Raw genomic sequence first — 17,625 nt, 5'->3', positions numbered from 1 at the left:
CTCTACTGTTCCTGCTGTTGACAAAGGTGGTTGTTTATTGATGATGTTGTTGTTCAGGATGTCCCGTAAGGAGTATCGAGACCATCAAACTAACTTTGACACAGAGGCGTCCAGGGATTACCATCAACCGGACAGTGTCTATGATGACCACCAGCAATCCGTTTACCAGGATGGTGGGTGGTCGCCGAAGCAAAGGTTGCTCCCCTCTACACCCCAGGGTGAGGTTCCTTGGTCACTGATTGGCTGATAAAGAGGATGATGTAACACTTGTAATTACGACCCATGTAACAAAAAAGGGTCTCTCTTGTGTTTGAACCTCTAGCCCTCCACCGACCCTCATTCAACTTTCATTGTCTGCGGAAACAAAGCAGCCAAGACGATGACATCCCCTTGACCCCTTCCATTCCCCTTCGAACAGCTCTACCCCTGCATCTGCTGCAGCAGCAGGTAGGTACCACTGAACCAGACACACACAACCAAACTGATGCTTACCGGTATATGCACCGAAATATGCAAGGCAGGACTCACTACACATACAATATGTACCAGTCTTCATTTAGGCAATAGAATAAAGGTATGGTTTGACCCCCTTTAACCCCATTAATCTGTTGTCAAGGTGATGGCGGTGGCTGGCCTGGACTCCAGCAGAGTCCAGCGTCTCTCTCCATCACGCTCTCTACGCTCCTGGGCCACGCCCCCCGTCTCCCCCAGCAGCAGGGACCACTCCCATTACTACACACCCCTCATCCAGGTGTGTGTGTGTGTGTGTGTGTGTGTGTGTGTGTGTGTGTGTGTGTGTGTGTGTGTGTGTGTGTGTGTGTGTGTGTGTGTGTGTGTGTGTGTGTGTGTGTGTGTGTGTGTGTGTGTGTGTGTGTGTGTGTGTGTGTGTGTGTGTGTGTGTGTGTGCGTGTGTTGGTGTGTGGTAAACAATGGCTGAGTGTATTGAGAGATCCTGTACATGTGTGGATTCATGTGTCTGTATTTATCCAGGTGGACTGGCGTGGGCTGAGCAGTGTGAGCAGCACCCCTGGCTCTGTGAGAAGGAGCACCTGGTATACTGACGCCCCAGAAGCCCCCCTAAGCCGTACCTACTCCCCCTCACAGCTCCAGATCCCACCAGAATACCGCAGGCAGTACCACCAGAACAGAGGCAGTGCTAACAGCCTAGTGGAGGCTGTGAGTAGCCTTGACACACACACACACACACACTTTGATTGATTGAATGATTAATTTTCCCTCTGTTTCAGGTGTTGATTTCAGAAGGACTGGGGAAATACGCCAAGGACCCCAAGTTTGTGTCGGCGACCAAGCACGAGATCGCGGACGCCTGCGAGATGACCATCGACGAGATGGAGAGTGCCGCCAGCAACCTGCTGAACGGCAGTATGGGTAATGGGGCGGGGGCAACGGACACAGTGACTTCCACGAGCCTCAGGGAGCGCAATCTCGAGGACTACAGCGATGAGGAGCCGGACACGCGCGGGAAATACGAGGAGGATCTGACTGATGAGATGATATGCATCAGCACCCTATAGCAGTCACTCACACTAGACACAAGCTGCGTCTGACATGGCACCCTATTCCCTACAGTGTGCTTCTAGTGCACTATATAGGGAGCGATGTGCCTCTTGGATGCAGCCAACAACCATACAAACAAGAGAACAAAGTGCCTTTCTTTCTGTGGAATGAATGGATGGATGAAAACACTGCCAGCTGGAGAGGAGTGGAGGGATGGAGTGGCACGCCAAAGATCCAACTTCAGAGAAGTCCCGCCCCTTCCTCTCCGTCTGTTTTGCAGCACCCAATGAAACAGAGAGTGAAAGAGGGGGTTGTCCCAAAGGGGATGCAGTAATGTTGGGTTTCCTCCTCACGACTTCATACAGAAATCACATATCAGTGAAATTAAGTTCCAGTCCTCAGCCATATCCCCCCTGCCTCCCGTTTGCCTTACCGTCTGCACAAAGATACTAAGAGTAGTCAATCATAGACGGCGAGTGGCGGCCATTTTACAGACCGCATTTTGAAACTGTGACCAACCAACATGAGAAAACGGTGTACTCCAATATCACACTCACTCCTGCCCAACCAATCAATCTTCAGGGATGACTTAGCAGCCATAATATTTTAATGAAAGGAAAATCTATTAAGTTGTAGATGTATTTTAAACCCTCTAAGAAAAATTGATTATTTGAAAGAGATACTTTATATGTAGTTATTTATGGATCGTTACAGGTATAACATATTCCCCATGCCTATGAAATAGATAAGTATCGTTTTATTTGGAATGAATATGAAATTATATTTTATGTTTAGCCTTTTTTTCACTACTTTAAGGGGAATCATGTTGAATACTTTACCTGAAGTGCACGTACAGTATGTTTATACAGAAATAGGGTTTGCCATTTACCAGCTTAGCTCACTGCCAACAGAAAAAAAAATAGTAACGCCAGGTTAGTGGGTTTGATTCCCAGGATCACCCATACGTAAAATGTATGCACGCAATGACTAAGACACTTTGGATAAAAGCAGCTTCTGAAGGGCATACATAAGGACAACTTGGTACTATCATGGAAATGTGTTTCTGTCCTCCCAACGAAAGTGCTCTTTCAAAAAACACCAAAAGAGAAAATATATGCTTTAAAAGACACAGCTATTGCCAATAAAGCTGTACAATTAAAATGCGTTTTCCCAAACTTGTGACCCGGGTTTATGTTGACCTAGACGTCAGGGATCTTTGTGAAATGGCGTCACGAAATGTAAATTCCTTGCCAATGGAGTATTGTTTACAACTACTAGGGTTTCCTCAGCATAACTAGCAGCTTTCTCTCGACACAGAACAACGCTCTCAGTTCAACACATGAATGGTGGAGGGCATTTTAAGATGGCCGCCAATAGTGACGGCCACTCTCTGGGTGTTTTGACGAATGGGGTTAAAATCCTGACATAGTGGTAACAATACCCACTGCGTTAGAAGTTATCACTGGTTCAAGTATATTTCAAATGTAATTAAGATGGTGAGACTGTACTTTTCCTTGTATGTCGTTACTGAGACCTTTGAATCGGTGACCTGCCAAGTGATACGTGACGGTATATTCCATTAAAATCATCTTTATTTATACTGTATGCCAATGATTGAAAAAAAGACAACCTTGAAACAGCAAAGGTTTGTTATACAACTTGTGCAATTCACAGCTTTATTTTTTTGGACTACTTCTGTTTTAAAGATGCATTGAAATGTTGATGGTAATGTTAAAACCTGTACAGAATGTGTAAATGACAGTTAAAATGATTCACTGTACTTGAAGATTTCTACCTGCTTAATGTTACAGCTAATTCCACTTTGTAGCAAATTAGTATTTTTTTTTTACACATTTGCTTTAGTGTCTTGAATATTTGCCTGGAAATACAGTGGACTGCTGGGGATTTTCTAATGTTCACAACTGAATAAACTCCACGGCACTGAATGCCTCCAGAGGACAGCATCTGTGCTCTACGTACTCAGCCGGCAGGAATTAGAAAAATAATCAAATCTTACAAGGATTTCTAAAGAATATTATTTTCATAATCACAGCTGTTGAGTCTGCGCTAAAATCGGTGTGGAAAGCGTTCATGTAAGGTCCTAGATTCAATCAGCTCAAGGGCTCCACTCAATCAGATCCACTTTACCCGACATCCGCCTAGTGGTTGTTTTGACGATGTTGGAGGTGGAACTGCGTTAGAAATGTCGAATCCACCAGCGGTCCTTTATACCTAAAGTAGACATTGCTATTGGTTGCACGAAGTCGCATTAACAGAAATCTCATGCAGCCTTGTTTACAAGTTTGAACACTGGAATGTGAGATGTAATCTACACCTGGATTAGCCTGATAGAAATCCTCATTTCGTTTAATGATTTTCATCTTGAGCGTCATTATTTCTTTATAGCCTACATTTTCTGGTTCTGAACTTCTAACGCAACTGGGACGGGTTCCGCTTCGTGACAATGATCACAAGAGCAGCTGCTCATCAATCTGACAGCTCCAACGCAGTTACACCTCAGACACTGCCAAAACATCCGCTGTGTTGGCTATCGCCGGTTCACGCTTGATCTGATTTAATCTAGGCCCGAGATTACATCTCGCATTCCAGTGTTCGAACTTGTAAACAAGGCTGCATGGGATTTCTCTTAAATGTGACTGTGCGGCCAATGGCAATGTCTGGTTTAGGTATAAAGCCGGGAGCCACTTGTGGATTCGACAGCTCTAACGCTGTCCCACCTCAGACACCGCCAAAAGAACTATGTGGATGTCGGTTAAAGCTGATCTGATTGAGTAGAGCCCTAAGACTGAGAAGTCACATTGTTAAGGCTAGCATGAACATAAGGGTTAATACTATGCAAGCATATGAGAATACTGCTGTAACATTGTTGCAGCTCTGCTCAAATTAAGCAATAAAGCACAAGGGGGTGTGGTATGTGGCCAATATACCACGGCTAAGGGATGTTCTTTAAGCATGACGCAACGTTGAGTGCCTGGACACAGCCTTTAGCCGTGGTATATTGGCCATAAACCACAAACCCCCGAAGTGCCTTATTGCTATTATGAACTGGTTATGAACGTAATTAGAGCAGTACAAATACATGTTTTGTCATACCTGTGGTATATGGTCTGATATACCACGGCTGTCAGCCAATCCGCTTTCAGGGCTCGAACCACCCAGTTTATAATAATCAATAGATTACCATAAGATGTATCATACTTCATTTAAGGCACTTCAATCAAGACAACATACTTCAAAGACACTTTCATGATTGGCAAGGCAACTCAGGCGACTATCAAAAGCTTAAATCCTTCATGTAAATCTATAAATAATTGTAAACATAAATGTAAGAATAATACCCAGAGAACTTGATCAAATCACATCAGAAACTCACTGGGAAATGATTTAGTCTTTCAAAGGTTGATTAATGTTTCTGAATTCAGGTAACTACCTTTATCTAATGTTTACCACAAAGAAATTGAATTATTTACTTGATTTATTATTCATATTAAATGTCAATGGTGCAGTTAAACAGACTTCCCAGCTCTCTCTCATTGTAAATGAAGAGAGGCGTTGGACAGAAAACCAGCATTATCAGGAAAGTAGGGAACACTGCAATCAACAGTGTTGTAGTTTCTGTTGGTTAGCATGCCTTGGCACTTTATTGACTTCCAACGGAGTCTACTACATCTTCATGATGCTGAGTATTAAATAACGGAAAAAAGAAATCAGCTGCCACTGAGAACCTTGAAGGTACAAGCTCTGCCAGAATTTTACACCAATGGACGGGTTAGACAATGGAAGGCTTATCTGTACTTTTTACGCTGCGTTTTTTTATTATAATATTATTTTTTTTTACATATCAATCATAAAAAATAGAAACTTTGACGGTAAAGACAGACGGATGTGTACATGAATACCTAGCATCCACCTCTGGCTGTTCAGGGCCTTAGGAGATGGGTACGCTGCAGGTTCCACACGTCTGTGTGAAGCTCATCGCCGGGTCTCTAGAGATCCAGGCTGGTACACAGGCACCCCGGGGTCGCTGAGCGCCGGTCGCCCTCTGATGATGTCAGCAGCCTTCTCCGCGATCATAATGGTGGGGGCGTTGAGGTTGCCGCTGACGACGCTGGGCATGATGGAGGCGTCGACCACACGGAGGCCCTCGAGGCCCAGCACGCGCGTCTCTGGGTCCACCACCGCCATTGGGTCAGATGGAGAACCCATCTTACACGTGCAGGACGGATGGTAGGCGCTGTCTGCCTTGTGACGCACAAACGCATCAATCTCGGCGTCTGACTGACACTCAGGGCCTGGCTGTACCTCGGGCCCCCGGAATGGGTCGAAGGCCTTCTGGGCGAAGATCTCCCGAGAAAGCTTGACACACTCCCTGAACTCCCATACATCTGTGTCTGAGGCAGAGAGGGGAGACACACAAGTCATCAACCACACAGGGCCTGTTTCCCAGAACCAGATTAAGACTACACCTGGACTAAAAAGGCATTTTCAATGGAGATTCTTCATTGAGCATGATTTTCAGTTTGGGAATAGGCTTAATCTGGGTCTGGGAAATAATCCATTCAGATAATTTTGTTAGGCATGGTCTGGTGACAGTATGCAAGGCAGAACTTACCTGTTGAGAGGTAGTTGGGCTGGATGATTGGGTGATCTAGAGGGCTGGCGCTCTTCAGCTTTAACCATCCAATACTGGTACTTCTCATTGGTCCCACGTGAACCTGTCACATCAAAACGGGCCAATCGGTTTCCAGTATCAACATTAGTTCATATTTCAGAGACGTGACAGGTTTAGCATGACGACAAACATAATGAGTTTGCTTAAAGCACAAGCTGATCTGCTAACAGGTTAAGGTTCATTGCTACTTCATGGGGAAATCCTAAGTACATGCGAGTGTGAACTTGTACAAACTATAGTAGATGGTCAATTATTGTAGTATCATTATGTCTCATCTAGGCGCAGTGGTACAGCTTCAGAAAATGTCTCTAGAAACATCAATGTGACAATAACATTGTCCGTTATGACCGAAGGCAGCGGTTGATTAAGTACTTCCAACATTTCCATATAAAATTGCAATAGGAATGGCTACAGATTCTGAGGAATTGGGTTATTCAAACTACATGTGTGCCGTTGTTGCCCCCATTCAAAACAGTGGATTGAATTAGGTAAAAAGGCACATAGAAAAGGTTCAATAAAATGCAAGTCCTGGTGATAAAGTTCTTGCAAAAATTCCTCACACACTTCAACTGATATTGGGTGTAAGGACACACACACATGTCCAAAACACACATCCACACACACAGCTTACCTGATAAGCTTCTATCTTGGAGGCGACACGGCCGTGGTCGATGACCTGCGAGGGCAGGAAGTGGAACTGGATGTCGGGGTGGGCCACGCCTCCTCTGCTCCGGATGAAGCCCCCGCTCTCCAGGTGGGCTGTGGCCCCGTATCCTGGGAGGCAGGTGCCATGGTTAAACAATTTGGATGCTAGACGCAATTCCAGTGAAATTACATTCTCACAAAATAAAAACGAGCCATCAGAACCGTCGCTGGTGTGTTTACCCTGTGTACTTGTTTGACCTTGTACCTGCTTGACTTGTGTAGCTTTGCTGTACCTGTATATTGGAGGAGCCACTCCAGGCCAATCTTGACCATGTGGAAAGGCTTCTGGGCCTTGTACAGGGTGATGGGCTGAGTGCACTGCTGCTGAACATACAGCTCCAGGTGGTCCTGAAGATTACTGCCCACTCCTACAGATAGGAACACACACGTCAACATTATGTAAGGATATACTCTCCACAACTTGAACACACACACACACCCTGTATATGTAATCATTAGTGAATGTCCTTGAGCTTTGTTACAGCTGCTTTAATGCATTTCACTGGCTCCTTATTATTTGTATATAACTAACTGACTTCTTTGGAAACTTGCCTCAATGAGAATGTCTTACTATGAAACTTAACAGACTTTAGTCATCAAATCAAATCAAATCTCATTTGTCCCGTACACACGGTTAGCAGATGTCAATGCGAGTGTAGCGAAATGCTTGTGCTTCTGGTTCCGACAGCGCAGTAACATCTAACAAGTAATCTAACAATTCCCCAACTACCTAATACACACATATCTAAAAGGGGTGAATGAGAATATGTACATATATGAATGAGCGATGGCTGAGCGGCATAGTCAAGGTGCAATAGATGGTATAAAATACAGTATATACATATGATATGAGTAATGTAGGGTATGGAAACATTAAAGTGGTATTTAAAGTGACTAGTGATCCATTTGTTCAAGTGGCCAGTGATTGGGTCTCCACGTAGGCAGCAGCCTCTGAGTTAGTGATGGCTGTTTAGCAGTCTGATGGCCTTGAGATAGAAGCTGTTCTTCAGTCTCTCGGTCCCAACTATGATGCACCTGTACTGACCTCGCCTTCTGGATGATAACGGTGTGAAATGGCAGTGGCTCGGGTGGTTGATGATCTTTTTGACCTTCCTGTGACATCGGGTGCTGTAGGTGTCATGGAGGGCAGGTGGTTTGCCCCCGGTGATGCGTTGTGCAGACCCCACCACCCTCTGGAGAGCCTTGCAGTTGAGGGCGGAGCAGTTGCTGTATCAGACTGTGATACAGCCCGACAGGATGCTCTCGATTGTGCATCTGTAAAAGTTTGTCAGGGTTTTTGGTGACAAGCCAAATTTCTTCAGCCTCCTGTGGTTGAAGAGGCCCTGTTGCGCCTTCACCACACAGTCTATGTGGGTGGACCATTTCAGTTTGTCGTTGATGTGTACGCCGAGGAAGTTAAAACTTTCCTCTTTCTCCACTGCTGTCCCTTCGATGTGGATAGGGGGTGCTCCCTAAGCTGTTTCCTGAAGTCCACAATCATCTCCTTTGTTTTGTTGACGTTGAGTGGGAGGTTGTTTTCCCGATACCACACTCTGAGGGCCCTCACCTCTTCCCTGCAGACTGTCTCGTAGTTGTTGGTAATCAAGCCCACTACTGTTGTGTCGTCTGCAAACTTGATGACTGAGTTGGAGGCGTCCATGGCCATGCAGTCATGGGTGAACAGGGAGTACAGGAAGGGGCTGAGCACGCACCCTTGTGGGGCACCAGTGTTGAGGGTCAGCGAGGTGGAATGTTGTTTCTTACCTTCACCACTTGGGGGCGGCACGTCAGAAAGTCCAGGACCCAATTGCACAGGACGGGGTTGAGGCCTAGGGCCTCCAGCTTGATGATGAGATTGGAAGGTACTATGGTGTTGAATGCTGAGCTGTAATCAATGAACAGCATTCTTACATAGGTATTCCTCTTGTCCAGATGGGATAGGGCAGTGTGCAGTGTGATGGCGATCGCATCATATTGTTCTTTAGTCGTAGTGTACTTAGTTTAAATTTGTTTCTGTTCTTGTCCATTAGTGTTCTGTATTTTCTCATGTTCTATGTTTTGTGGACCCCAGAAAGAATAGCTGCTGCTTTTTCAACAGCTACTGGAAACACACATACCACTGCTTGCTACTGTGTTTATTATCTATCCTGATTGCCTAGTCCCTTTTACCCATACCTACAGTGCATTTGGAAAGTATTCCAGACCCCTTCCCTTTTTCCACATATTGTTATGTTACAACCTTATTCTAAAATGGATTAAATATTCATTTTTCCTCAATCTACACACAATATCCCATAATGACAAAGTGAAAACAGGTTATCATTCTTTTGCAAATGTATTAAAAATAAATAACAGAAATACCTTATTTACATAAGTATTCAGACCCTTTGCTATGAGAGTCGAAATTGAGCTCAGGTGCATCCTGTTTCCATTGATCATCCCTGAGATGTTTCTACAACTTGGAGTCCACCTGTGGTAAATTGAATGCCAAGCGTCAACGTCTGGAGGAAACCTGGAATCATCCCTACGGTGAAGCATGGTGGTGGCAGCATCATGCTATGGGGATGTTTTTCAGCAGTAGAGACTGGGAGACTAGTCAGGATCGAGGCAAAGATGAATGGAGCAAAGTACAGAGAGATCCATGATGAAAACCTGCTCCAGAGCGCTCAGGACCTCAGACTGGTGCAAAGATTCACCTTCCAACAGGACAATGACCCTAAGCACTCAGCTAAGACAAAGCAGGAGAGGCTTCGGGACAAGCCTCTGAATGTCCTTGAGTGGTCCAGCCAGATCCCGGACTTGAACCCGATCGAACATCTCTGGAGAGACCTGAAAATAGCTGTGAAGCGACGCTCCCCATCCAACCTGACAGAGCTTGAAAGGATCTGCAGAGAAGAATGGGAGAAACTCCCCAAATAAAGGTGTGCCAAGCTTGTAGCGTCATACCCAAGAAGACTTGATGCTGTCATTTTTAAAAAATCATCAATTTTAGAATAAAGATGTAACGTAACAAAATGTCGAAAAAATCAAGGGGTCTGAATACTTTCCGAATGCACTGTACAAATTACCTCAACTAACTTGTACATTGACTCAGTATCGTTACTCCTTGTATAGCTTTGAGAGAAATAGCTTTGTTATTGTGTTACTATTATTATTTGCACAATTTCTTACATTTTAACTCTTCATTGTTGGTTAAGGGCTCGTAAGTAAGCATTTCACGGTCAAGTCTACACCTGTTGTACTTGGCGCATGTGACAAAATGTTATTTGATGACAATGGGGGTCAGGTGGGGTCATTAGGTCACCTGGTAGATGCTGGACCACAGGGATGTCTAGCTGTTTCAGGTCATCAGCGTTGCCCACCCCCGACAGCATGAGAAGCTGTGGGGAGTTGATGGCCCCACCACTGAGAATGACCTCCTTTTCAGCAAAAACCTGAGAGAGAGAAGAGATGAATAGAGATATATGTGAGGGGATATAGGCTGTTGAATTTCCCAAAGACCTACCTGCTTCTTCTCCCCGTTCTGAGTGTACTCCACGCCCACAGCTCTCCTCCCATCAAACAGGATCCTGGTGGTCAGACATTGCACCTCTGTCCTCAGGTTGGCTCGGTTAAGGACCGGCCGCAGGTACGCACTGGCTGTGCTCCACCTCTTACCTTGGGGACAGGGGGGGTAGGAGAAAGAGGGGGATGAGAAGAAGATTATGAAGAGATAAGTCTGTCCCTACTTCTTTTACTTGTACAGATAGAGGCGTGTGCATACACTGAGCGTACAAACATTAGGAACAGCTAGTAAAACCAAATGCATGCTTTTCAACCGTTCGCTGCCTGCACCCGCACGCCCGACTAGCATCACCACCCTGGACGGTTCCGACCTAGAATATGTGGACATCTATAAGTACCTAGGTGTCTGGCTAGACTGCAAACTCTCCTTCCAGACTCATATCAAACATCTCCAATCCAAAATCAAAGCAAGAATCGGCTTTCTATTCCGCAACAAAGCCTCCTTCACTCACGCCGCCAAACTTACCCTAGTAAAACTGACTATCCTACCGATCCTCGACTTCGGCGATGTCATCTACAAAATAGCTTCCAATACTCTACTCAGCAAACTGGATGCAGTTTATCACAGTGCCATTCGTTTTGTTACTAAAGCACCTTATACGACCCACCACTGCGACCTGTATGCCCTAGTCGGCTGGCCCTCGCTACATGTTCGTCGTCAGACCCACTGGCTCCAGGTCATCTACAAGGCTATGCTAGGTAAAGTGCCGCCTTATCTCAGTTCACTGGTCACGATGGCTACACCCACCCGCAACACGCGCTCCAGCAGGTGTATCTCACTGATCATCCCTAAAGCCAAAACCTCATTTGGACGCCTTTCCTTCCAGTTCTCTGCTGCCTGCGACTGGAACGAATTGCAAAAATCTCTGAAGTTGGAGACTTATCTCCCTCAACAACTTTAAAAATCTGCTATCCGAGCAGCTAACCGATCGCTGCACATAGTCCATCTGTAAACTACCCACCCAATTTACCTACCTCACCCCCCATACTGCTTTTATTTATTTACTTTTCTGCTCTTTTGCACACCAGTATCTCTTCTTGCACATGATCATCTGATGATTTATCACTCCAGTGTTAATCTGCTAAATTGTAATTATTCGATTTATTGCCTACCTCATGCCTTTTGCACACATTGTATATAGATTCTCTTTTTTTTCTTTTTTTTTTCTACCATGTTATTGACTTGTTTATTGTTTACTCCATGTGTAACTCTGTGTTGTCTGTTCACACTGCTATGCTTTATCTTGGCCAGGTCGCAGTTGCAAATGAGAACTTGTTCTCAACTAGCCTACCTGGTTAAATAAAGGTGAAAAAATAAATTTAAAAAAACTATTAAAAAAAATAAAAAATATATTAAAAAAAACTTCCTAATATTGAGTTGTACCCCCTTATGCCCTTAAAACGGCCTCAATTCGTCAGGGCATGGACTCTACAAGGTGTCGAAAGCGTTCCACAGGGATGCTGGCCCATGTTTACTACAATGCTTCCCACCGCTGTGTCAAGTTGGCTGGATGTCCTTTGGGTGGTGGACTATTCTTGATACACACAGGAAACTGTTGAGCGTGAAACCGAGCAGCGGTGCAGTTCTTGACACAAACTGGTGCGTCTGGCACATACCACCATACCCCGTTCAAAGGCACTTAAATCTTTTGTCTTGCCCATTCGCCCATTCACGCACACAATCCATGTCTCAAGGCTTAATAATCATTCTTTAACCCGTCTCCCCCCCATTCACCTACACGGATTGAAGTGGCTTTAACAAGTGACATCAATACGGGATCATAGCATTCCCCTCAATTCACCGGGTCAGTCTGTCATGGAAATAGCAGGTGTTCCTCATGTTTTGTACACTCAGTGTATGTGCGCATATCTTTAATTCATCCCCTACCTTCATAGATGGTCATGTCCATCCAGCCCAAGCCCTCCTGCTGAAAGCCGTTCATGTCGTTAGTGAAGGGGTACCCAGCCTGCTGGCCAGCCTCTATGAAGGCCCGGTGTAGAGGGTGGTTCGTCTTCCCCCGGGACACATGCAGGGGCCCGCTGCCTCCCCGGTACCGGTCGCCTCCCAGCTCGTGGCACTGGGCCTTGCGGAAGTATGGCAGGCAGTGGTCGTAGTCCCATCCCTCCGCCCCCTCCCTCTGCCAGCGGTTGTAGTCCTCACCGTGGCCCCGGATGTACACCATGGCGTTGAGAGAGGAGGAGCCACCCCACACCCTGCCGCGGGGCCAGTACATCACCCGGTTGTTCACGTGCTCCTGGGGCAGGGTGTGGTAGAACCAGTTGACCTTGTCGTCACACAGGTTGTAGGTGAGGGCGGCCGGCATGTGGATCTTCCAGGAGAGACGGACGTTGCCCAGGGTCCTGTCCTTAGGGCCGGCCTCCAGCAGGAGCACTGACTCCTGGGGATCCTCCGTGAGACGGTTGGCCAGGACGCAGCCCGCCGAGCCAGCGCCCACGATGACATAGTTGAAGGACGTGGTGCTGGGTTTGGCTGCTGTGGTGCTGTACCTGGGAGAGGGGTCCCAGTCCCTCCTTCTGTTCAGGGCATTGGGGGACCCTCTTAACCAGGCTGACACACACCTGCCCACTCCCATCCCCATATTGAACCCAACTTTGCCTGAAGCAGCTGCAGAGAGCATCCTGATGTCTCTGATGGCACACCTGCACAATAAAATACATCAAAAATAAATATTAGATGTTGTGTTTGGAAAAAAATAACAGATGATTTCAAGCAAATCACTTCCGAGGTCAAGGATATTATGTAAATGCTTGGAAAACAGAAGATTAGTGGAACAAATATTGTAAAAACAGCACAACTCAAAGTCCATGCACTGCCTGTCACATGATGCGCACAAGTTTGAGATTCTAGGAACAAGATGACCAAATTAAAACTTGATACAGTACCCTACTTGTATCATATTGCCTAGTCTCGTTGAATAATGTATGGGCTTTACGCACTATACTGGGAGGGGCTATAGATAGGTGGAATTAACGCCTTCCTTCTCGAGTTTCAGTTTCAACATAGCAAATAACTTTAATCTCTCAAAAAAAAGAGAGAAATGTTTGCATCAACTATATTTTTTTGCAATGACGTTTTTTTGTACGTGTCAGTAAAAACACATTTGTGTCTGTTATGATTTTTAAAAGATGCAGGCAATAAGACAATAAAACTTTGGAGTGGGGTCACAGCAATTCACAAAACGGCGAAGAAGTTTGCGAACTGTGGTTGTGGTTAACACAAAGTGTCATTAAACTTCGCCCACTTTATGTGGTTAAACATGGAAATAACGGGTGAAAAAAACGTGTTTACTTACCGTTATGCTTGATCGCATCGACCTATATCTTTCAACACTGTCACACTCTGCAGAGACAAGAGGGCGGAGTTTACGGTCTGCTTGCCACGGGATGCTTGATTTGGCTTGCAATGCGCGCCGGGAACAGCAAAGTGGTAACGGTCCCACAATGGTCTGTCCTACCCAACAACATATATAACATCTCAAATCAAATTAAAGTTTTTTGACACGTGCGACGAATACAACAGGTGTTTCACCTTACAGTGAAATGCTTACTTACAGGCGCTAACCAGCAGTGTAATTTTTTAAATAAAATAAAAGGTATTAGGTGAACAATAGATAAGTAAAGAAATAAAAACAACAGTAAAAAAGACAGTGAAAAATAACAGTAGCGAGGCTATATACAGTAGCAAGGCTATAACAGTTGCAAGGCTATATACAGGCACCGGTTAGTCGGGCTGATTGAGGTAGTATGTACATGTAGGTATGGTTAAAGTGACTATGCCAATATGATAAACAGAGAGTAGCAGTAGCTAAAAATAGGGGTGCGGCGGGGGGTAGCCATTTTAATACCTGTTCAGGAGTCTTATGGCTTGGGGGTAAAAACTGTTGAGAAGTAGTAGAGAGAACAGTCTATGACTGGGGTGGCTGGGGTTTTTGACAATGTTTAGGGCCTTCCTCTGACACCGCCTCGTGTAGAGGTCCTGGATGGCAGGCAGCTTAGCCCCAGGGATGTACTGGGCCGTACGCACAACCCTCTGTAGTGCCTTGCGGTCGGAGGCCGAGCAGTTGCCGTACCAGGCAGTGATGCAACCGGGTCAGGATTCTCTCGATGTTGCAGCTGTAGAACCTTTTGAGGATCTGAGGACCCATGCCAAATCTTTTTAGTTTCCTGAGGGGGAATAGGCTTTGTCGTGCCCTCTTTACGACTGTCTTGGTGTGTTTGGACCATTCTAGTTTGTTGGTGATGGACACCAAGGAACTTAAAGCTCTCAACCTGCTCCACTACAGCTCTGTGAATGAGAATGGGGGCGTTCTCGGTCCTCCTTTTCCTGTAGACCACAATCATCTGTATTGCGAATGCTGTGTATCGGAGTATAGACAGAGTGAGGACAGTAACATTTGTACTCTCAACAACAACAAAAATTGTTTAAGGAAAATGTTTTTATATATATATATATATGTTTAGCTCACATAATATAATTTAAATGTATGCATTAAGGTGTATGTAATATAATAAACTAGTCAAAAAAGAATGTAGATTTTTTTAAAATGCATTTCTATAGCTTCCAAAATATGTTTTTACAACGGAGGAGGACTACCAAGATGGTTGTGGTGTGGCTTCAAAACAGCGCCCCCTGGTAGTCATGCAGGGTTCATACACATCATTGGTCCTGCCATGGGACCCTGCAATCCAGAGCTCCGGGTGCCAAGCGCACCTAACGGTACGTACTGTAGCTTGTCCTCATATTTAACCAAGACTCAACTTCAGTAGGCGGATGGATTTGGGGCTCTCAATAGTTTTTTATAGGGCAGACTCTTTCACGTGATATTTATTTTGCAACTACAGATGACTAAAGTTATATCATTTTCAATCATGAGGACCTTGATTTTGATTGTATTCTCTTAATTGCTTACTGCTCAGCCATCACCCTCAATTGTAATTGTATTTATCCTATAAAAAACAGGTACATTTTATGTGAAAAAGCTTTGATGCAATATTCATCTTTTGAATTGTTGTTTATTTAAAATCCACAGTGTTACCTGTGAGAAATTAGAAGATGGTGAGTTAGTAGTCCAGGGATGGTTCACTCAGATTACAAAATATTTGTGTTCTCACCTTGAAGGTATGGACAAGGAGAAACTATAATCCACATATGCCAAATGAGTCTCTCTAGTACATAAACTGTTTCTAGACCTGCAAGGGGCACTATCGATGTTCGCTACATTGGTGTCAGAAGTGGGACGCTGTCAATAAATAATGGGTTCTTTTTTTCCACAAGGGATACCACCGGAATGGACAGAGATTCCTGAGGCCAGTCCAACTCAAAGTTGCTCTCCTGCCTGAAGACTGGGGGGCTATTCGGCTGAACATAAGTTAGGTCATCAACATATACAATAGGGAAAGCTTATATTAATTAAATGCATGATATAAATCGATTTGGTGAATTTACAGTGATGCATGTAATAGCAACACATCATAATGTTTGCAGAAAGCATTCACAATCTCACATGAACTTGGACCCATATAAATGGCAATACATACCGCTGTCGTTATGAACCACCTTTGGGAGAAGTTGACCTCAGTGGTCTCGAACAGGTGGGACTACTATAGCCTATTCCTTTACAGCAAACTTAAAATCACAATCATTAGCTGTATTGCTGAATAATTGGAATAGTGAAAGGTCTATTTGCAAATGTCTAACTCTGTATTATGTTCAGGTAAAACTCATTGAGATCATTTCTCTTTCATACAGCTGTGGTTCTATCACTTTGCACCTGCAGAGCCAGGTTTCCAGCCAATCATCATTGCTTACAATCTCCCGCCACCGGCGGTAGGTGAATATTCAAAGTATACGACATGCAATGAACGTTTTTTTAAAGTATTATTATTATATTTTTTTATTCCTCTGTCAATTTAATGGTGATATTCGTTTTTTTATTTATTATAATAACATAAATAATTAGCATATACTGATGGAATTTACACTACACTGAACAAAAATATAAACGCAACATGCAACAATTTCAAAGATTTTACTGAGTTACAGTTCATGTAAGGAAATCTGTCAATTGAAATAAATAAATTAGGCCCTAATCTATGGATTTCACATGATTGGGAATACAGATATGCATCTGTTGGTCACAGATATCTTTTAAAAAAAGGGAGAGACATGGATCAGAAAACCAGTCAGTATCTGGTGTGACCACCATTTGCCTCATGCAGAGCGACACATCTCCTTTGCATAGAGTTGATCAGGCGGTTGATTGTGTCCTGTGGAATGTTGTCCCACTCCTCTTGAATGGCTGTGCGAAGTTGCTGTATATTGGTGGGAACTGGAACACGATGTCGTCCACGTCGATCCAGATCATCCCAAATATGCTCAATGGGTGACATGTCTGGTGAGTATTGAGACCATGGAAGAAGTGGGACATTTTAAGCTTCCAGGAATTGTGCACAGATCCTTCCGTCATGGGACCGTGCATTATCATGCTGAAACATGAGGTGATGGCGGCGGATGAATGGCACGACAATGGGCCTCAGGATCTCATCACGGTATCTCTGTGCATTCAAGTTGCCATCGATAAAATGCAATTGTGTTTGTTGTCCGTAGCTTATGCCTGCCCATACCATAACCTCACCGCCACCATGGGACACTCTATTCACAATGTTGACATTAACAAACCGGTCACACACATGACTCCATACACGAGGTCTGCCATCTGTCCGGTACAGTTGAAACCGGGATTCACTCCTCCAGTGTGCCAGTGGCCATCGAAGGTGAGCATTTGCCCACTGAAGTCGATTATGACGCCGAACTGCAGTCAGGTCAAGACCCTAGTGAGGATGACGAGCACGCAGATGAGCTTCCCTGAGACAATTTCTGGTTGTGCAAACCCAAAGGTTTCTTCAGCTGTCTGGGTGGCAAAATTTATTTGACATAAACTGTGTTCCCTTTTATTGTGCCTTTCAAAGTGGATCAAGATGAAGAGTCTTTCCACAAGATTGATGACGAGGGAAAACCAGCAAGCCTTCTAATAGTCAGTCTTGGATACTTAGCTGGTGGCACTGGTGGCCTTCTCTCTCTGTGTATGTTTGTTCCAAAGTTACCTACCACCTCTCTTACGTTC

At 44.7% G+C, this 17,625-nt stretch overlaps 2 protein-coding genes across 2 annotated transcripts in view; one reads left to right on the top strand and one right to left on the bottom strand.

Annotated features, from left to right (window-relative positions):
- LOC139557110 (voltage-dependent L-type calcium channel subunit alpha-1D-like) overlaps positions 1 to 3,477 on the top strand; it is a 92,664-nt gene extending 89,187 nt beyond the window's left edge. The window contains exons 47-51 of the mRNA XM_071371482.1: positions 58 to 218; positions 323 to 447; positions 617 to 751; positions 991 to 1,176; positions 1,248 to 3,477. Coding sequence (XP_071227583.1) covers positions 58 to 218; positions 323 to 447; positions 617 to 751; positions 991 to 1,176; positions 1,248 to 1,535 — 895 coding nt within the window. The 3' untranslated portion in view covers positions 1,536 to 3,477. The remainder of the gene's footprint in view (positions 1 to 57; positions 219 to 322; positions 448 to 616; positions 752 to 990; positions 1,177 to 1,247) is intronic.
- Positions 3,165 to 13,950, bottom strand: chdh (choline dehydrogenase). The gene is made up of 8 exons (XM_071371483.1): positions 13,795 to 13,950; positions 12,369 to 13,141; positions 10,422 to 10,573; positions 10,221 to 10,350; positions 7,150 to 7,284; positions 6,843 to 6,985; positions 6,152 to 6,254; positions 3,165 to 5,930 (listed from the first exon to the last, which is right to left on the bottom strand). Exons 2-8 carry the CDS (start codon positions 13,117 to 13,119, stop codon positions 5,512 to 5,514), a joined length of 1,833 nt encoding a protein of 610 aa, XP_071227584.1. The 5' UTR covers positions 13,120 to 13,141; positions 13,795 to 13,950; the 3' UTR covers positions 3,165 to 5,511.
- Positions 13,951 to 17,625: the final 3,675 nt, after the last annotated feature.

The sequence above is a fragment of the Salvelinus alpinus genome, chromosome 28, assembly GCF_045679555.1.
Source record: "Salvelinus alpinus chromosome 28, SLU_Salpinus.1, whole genome shotgun sequence".
Taxonomy (NCBI): Eukaryota; Metazoa; Chordata; class Actinopteri; order Salmoniformes; family Salmonidae; genus Salvelinus; species Salvelinus alpinus.
The sequence above is the reverse complement of the archived record's forward strand: the minus strand, read 5'-3'. Positions and strand labels throughout refer to the sequence as shown.